Source organism: Propithecus coquereli, unplaced genomic scaffold (assembly GCF_000956105.1).
Source record: "Propithecus coquereli isolate 6110/MARCELLA unplaced genomic scaffold, Pcoq_1.0 Scaffold52, whole genome shotgun sequence".
Classification (NCBI taxonomy): domain Eukaryota; kingdom Metazoa; phylum Chordata; class Mammalia; order Primates; family Indriidae; genus Propithecus; species Propithecus coquereli.
Genome location: NW_012151063.1, coordinates 1,108,301 through 1,114,176, shown reverse-complemented (window position 1 = coordinate 1,114,176; position 5,876 = coordinate 1,108,301). Strand labels below are relative to the sequence as shown.

The 5,876-nt window shown below is 43.1% G+C and overlaps 1 protein-coding gene across 1 annotated transcript in view; it reads right to left on the bottom strand.

The window, feature by feature from the left end:
- Positions 1–3,144: 3,144 nt before the first annotated feature.
- Positions 3,145–5,876, bottom strand: part of GYG2 (glycogenin 2) — a 46,443-nt gene continuing 43,711 nt past the window's right edge. The window contains exon 11 of the mRNA XM_012656796.1: positions 3,145–4,935. Coding sequence (XP_012512250.1) covers positions 4,774–4,935 — 162 coding nt within the window. The 3' untranslated portion in view covers positions 3,145–4,773. The remainder of the gene's footprint in view (positions 4,936–5,876) is intronic.

Here is a 5,876-nt window from a genome sequence, read left to right as displayed (position 1 = left end):
CTTAGTTTCTCTGGCTTCAACTCCTGCTCCCTTTTCCTATATCTTGCTCCCTTTTCTATTCTTTTCTCCTGTTTCCCCTTCTTTTTCCCCAACCCCCTTCCCTGAACTTTGACATACTGTAAGAATTGCAAAAAAACTGTTCTGAGAGTTGCCGGGAAGGGATCGCACTGACAGTCCCGACCAAGAGGCATAAAAACAAAGCAAAGCAATCTCCACCTGATACAACCCCAGGGTTTGCAGCGGCTGAAGATGAAGAAAAGTGTGTCCTGGGCCAGTCTACAAGGATGTGCACCTTTCCCTTCTCCTCGCCCTATAAATGTCTGATCCTGCCATGCCTCCATGATGCAACTGAGAGACTGGCTCGTTTAGCAGTCAGTGTGTTAAAAAAAGGACTGGGACCTCTCATTGGGCAGGGTAGGAGGCTAAGACTAACCCTAACCCTAACCCTAAAAAAAATGGGACAGATCAGAATATAGCCTGAAGCTGAAAACCCACCCTTTAAAAGCTCTGTATTTCTGTTTATTATTAGCATGATGACATCTTAGATAGGTGTCTCCATCCTCCTCTTCTGCCAACACATTAATAAACTCCTCTTTCCTTCTCCTCAAGCCACTTGTCCTTGTTCTTCTGATATGGCCTCAGGGACACGTGCAGTCGCTTTTAGAACTTTTGAGTGACTTTCCCGTGCACAGGTGCTCCCTGACACAGAGCTACAGAAACAAGCACTTCGCTCTACTTGGATCACTGTACTCCTTCTCTTCGACCACGCATTCATGTAGAATCCAGGAGTCGGCCATGTTGATTAATATTTGCTGAATTTTAAAACATTTCTGTACACGTTGAGCAAGTGAACAGCATTTTTCTCTTACCTTCCTGGTACCTTTTGAAACTCGAATGAATGGCAATATCTGTAAAGATTTCAATAAGGTCTTGACCACTGAGAGCAACAGCTCACATTTGCTTGCTTACGGGGTATGGCATTTGTGCTACGAGCTTTCTGTTTACTGTCTCATTTTATTCCCAGAAAAATCCCCTGAGTGTGAACTATTATAATCTCTAATTTGTAGATAAGGCATGAGGATATGGGAGTTTTCCATTTTTTTGTTGCAAGGATGTGTCAGAACAGTGTTCTCCAAGGTACTGGCTGTGTCTCCCTGATGAGGAGTGAAGCACATTTAGAACAGCATCGTTAGAAAAAGGAAGATAAACCTTAAAGAAATGCCTGTCTGATCCTAGGTGTGAGCAGAGAATGTATAGGAGGCTTCTGGGGAATTTGCTTTTGCCAGGAAGCAAGGCAGCTGTCAAAGTCTAATGAGGTCAGTTCACAGTCCTAAGAATCTGCTGAGAGGGAGTCCTATTGGTAAATTTGGGACAATTGGAAAATAAAAAAAAAAATTAGATCAATTTTTACATAGTGAATAATCAAAACATAATAGTCATACTCATGCAAAAGACCGTGCCAGGAAGGGAAGGGAGAACAGAAAGGGTCTTTTGTACACCCGAGTGTTTGCCAGTGATTGCGGCAGCAGTGATGGGCTCACTGATCACTGTTTAGCAGCACACTGCTGAACCCAGGCACGAATCCTCAAATGATGCTACCACCCTGAGTTACACATGTGTTTCACCTGCAAAGTACACTTCACACATTAGGTAGAATCAGAGTTGCACAAACGTGCTTCAACAGGTGTTGTGTGTGCCAAGAACAAAAAACGACAACCTTGTTCCTTAGGACCGTGGATAGAACTGGTATCTAAGACATCCAGTTTTTAAAGCTAACCCTAACCCTAACCTTAACCCTAACCCTAACCTCTGGGACTACTCTAATCTAAAAAAATGGCCCTGTGCTCTAGGGAGCAGAGGTCTGTGACATCTGAAAGGATAACTGGTCAGCTTTTCCGAGTTCAAGAGTGGTGATAGAAAGAAACCGCTTTCTGCTTCAAACCGCAGTTCCACACCAAAGCACATCCACGCGAGGGCCTCTCATAGGAATCCAAGTTTCACCCAACGGTTTCAGTGGGAACAAAAATACGGCAATTTGCTCTTGTGGATCTATGTACCTTAATCCACCCTGTGCCAAGCCAATACACCTAGACATGCTTTTCTTCCTGTGTCTTTTCCGTCTTCCCCCAAATAACAATCTCATAATATCTCTACAACTTTGAAACTTTTTTATAAACACTTGGTGATAGTCTAGGTCAAATCACATCTCTCAAGGACACACTTTGTATCATTCTGAATTCGTGACACTGTGCAGCACAGATCGTGGTATTGGCATTATTAGGATAAGAATACTGTTTTGTATTTCATATATGGATGTTTTAGAAGTCATCAAAATATCCTGAAGCTTCTCATATATTGATGTATCACATATAACAGTGCCTGGTATATAGAGAGAATTCAATAACCACGTGGGGAGTGAAGGAATGAAGGAATGAATGAATTTGAGAAGGCAGGGCTCAGAAAATGGGTAGCTTCCCCAAAGAGACCTTATCAGATTTCAAAGAGTAACAAATAAACAGTTCTAGGCATTTTCCTGTGACCAGCAATTCTGAAAAATCCATGTAATAATTTAAATTTATTGTTGAAATTGTATTCCTTCTGCCTAGCTATCATTTTGTGTTCCTTTAACAAATCTCCCCCATCCCTCCAACCACCCTTCCCAGCCTTTGCTATCCTGTGTTCTACTTTTTACTTCTATAAGAGGAATATATTTCTTTAGCAGTTCCAGTTTCCTAGAGCACTGTAGGATGATTATAATTAACAATAACACATAGGTTCAAATAGCTAGAAGGAGGATGTTGAATGTTCTCAACACGAGGAAATCGTAAAGGTTTGAGATGACAGAGAAGCCAATTACCCTGATCTGATTACTATACATCGTACATATCGAAACATCACTGTGTACCCCATAAATCTGCACAATGACTAAGCGTGCAAATTAAACATTTTTTAAATTAAAAATAAATACATTTATTGGTGGAAAAGGCAGCCGCCTTCCTCCCCCTCTGTTCCATAAAAGTCAAACATGATTCCGGTTTCTCGAGATACATGCACACACACACCAGAAGGAGATCACACAATGTTTTTTAAAATTTTAATTTAAATGCATTGGTGTTCGTCCACCTGTGATGAGGAGACAGCAGAATGAATAGCAGAATTGCACATTGAGCTCACACCCGGAGCCAGCGAACCACTGCCCACCAACGTGAGCTCTTGTCTTCACAGAAGCGGCGTTAACCCCAAATACTCGTTTTCCAGAATCCACTCTCTCAAGTCTGTTAGACGCACGCTTCTCCGTTTCAACACCATAGCATAACTGGTCAGCTTTTTCCCCCTGAACATCACATAGTATCACCCTGATGGTTGATTCCCACTCACCTGAGCTTATATCTGTATGGCTATTTTGTTGTAAATGAACCCCTGAAACATCACACGCACACTGGGAAGCAAGACTGCGGCTTCTAACCACTCAGATAGAAAGAGAAACAATGCCTCCATAACCCACACCTTGCACAAGCAAATGCCACAAATAATGCCATAAATGCACACAGATGCCTCTACCTCAAAAGCTAAACGGCTTCAGGTGACATAAAAGTAGACACCCTTATCCATTAAATTAACACTCTAGGACAGAGCTGTCCCAGCGCCTTCCAATACTCCTTGCTTTTCCCACGGTACGTGCATGATAAACAAACCTCTCAAGTGTTCCCCAAACCGCCTGTTTTCCTATCTTTATGACGATGCTCACTTTTAATGATAGCTGTAGAGGCCACTAACAACCACCCAGGGAGACACATGGCATATTTTGTTCATGCGTTAAATGAGGATATTTCCAAAGAGGAGGGTTTCTCTTGGAATAAAGAGTCCTGCCTCATAAAACTGAGAATTCTCCCAAAAGATCTGAGCTGACATGGCTTCGAAGAGAACAGTGATTCAATACGTCATTGAGAACTGAGGTAGCGGGTCAGACATCAACCCGAGAACAGTCAAGAGTGACCGAATGCAAACTCACTTTTTCCTTGAGCCCAGAGTAGCTCTAGGTCCCATTATTGCAAGAAAGTTGTTGCTATAAATCGTTCTGAGGGAACCCTCGATGCTTCTAAACCAGGAAGTAAATGAGTCTAGAAGAGGTGACATCCCCCCAAAGCCACCTGAAATCCGTCTCCCAAACGTCTCTGGCACGTCTCCAACAGGATTTCTGACAACGGCACTGGGAAGTTAGGATTTAAAGCAGAGAGACAACAGCTATGGAGTTTCTGAGATATCCTTTGTAAAATCTAAATGACAAACTCAAGACAGCTAATCATTTACTTAGCCCTAAAGAAAACAAGCTTTTCATTCTCGAAATACGTACACTGGTGTTATCAGCTTACTGACGGAAGGAAATTTGCAGTGAGGTCGAACGCTATCTAGGAGACACCTGGTAGCACCTGCATAAGCTGGTCCACCAGCTTCTAGACGGAGGTCCTTGAGCAACAGCAGAGACCACCACCAAGGGTCCACTAACGCTTTGTTCCTGCTCTCTTTTGCCGACAAGGTTCAGACAAGCGCCGACCTCTCAGGAAAGCCCCGAAGGCACCGCTCGCTTGCACCAGCCGGGAGCTCCACGCTGGGACTTCGTGTGAGGCGCTCCGGTTGGTGAACCGCAGACAGAGGCACGAGGTTTCTCAGCATCTCCCTTTGAGAGGACGAGAGGAGACGTCCATGGAACAGGACCACACATCCACCGGGACACGGTGTCGCCACGCCCGGTGCACAGCAGGTGCCTGCATGTCACTGCAGGAAGCGGTCCAGCTTCTCCTGGATGCGGGCGAACGCGTCCTTGCCCAGGTAGTCGATGTGGCCTTCTTCCCACTTCCTCCTCTCCTCCTCGGGACTCGGCGCCTTCACCTTCTCTTCGATGGAAATCTCGGAAACCGAGACTGCCAGGGCCACCTGGGGAAGACATGTCAACGGGACATGGCGTTGGAAGCTGTGTGTCCCCAAGGCAGAGACTGCCCCATCCCTGCACTGTAGGGCGCTGCTAAAGACACACCTGCGTTCTCGGGAGACAGTACTGATCCTTAGCACGTTTCTTCTGAACTAAACACACACTAGATTTAATATAGCATGCATAGATTGTTTTTGCCGGTGCCTTTTTTTTGGAAATTTTATAAAATGTAATTGCATATGCGTTCACTTTTTCCCAAGAATCGTTTTAATTTCTAAACCACTTTACACAAACATACACACACACTACTCATTGAATACTTCCACCCGCCAACATCTCTGTTTTGTATTACCGTAAATAACCAAAATAGATTGCATGAAGAAAATGTTCACCTCCTGTGGATAAAATCCATAATAATTGGGACTGCTTGGCAAAATCATTTGAGTAATAATTCAAGTAATTTTCTGCTTTTGATGGCACAGTTTCTGTCTTCTTAAGGGGTAAATATGAGAAAATACATAAATACACAAGTGTGTAAATTCAAACAGACACACGCACGCCTTACTTTTGTTTGACAGTCAGATGAGTCAATGAAAATAATAAATACTTCTGCTTAAATACTTCTTACCAAGAACTAGAAAAACACTTTTAAAATTTTGTGGGTAGTAAAAAAGACTTTAAAAAATGTTATGGGTAGTAACAATAACATACATGCACACATGTATATAGCATCTGTCTACCTAGATGGATGGATAGAGATTAGATGAATAGGTAGATAGGTTGATAAGTAGATGACAGACACAGAGACAGACACAGAGGTGATTGACAGACATAGGTGGATATATGATATATAGAGACAGACACACAAAAAGACAAATTATAGTCTTTATGCCAGTAGGCATACGGTACTTTCTCTTCTAGCTATTTGTCACAGTATTTTTATAGG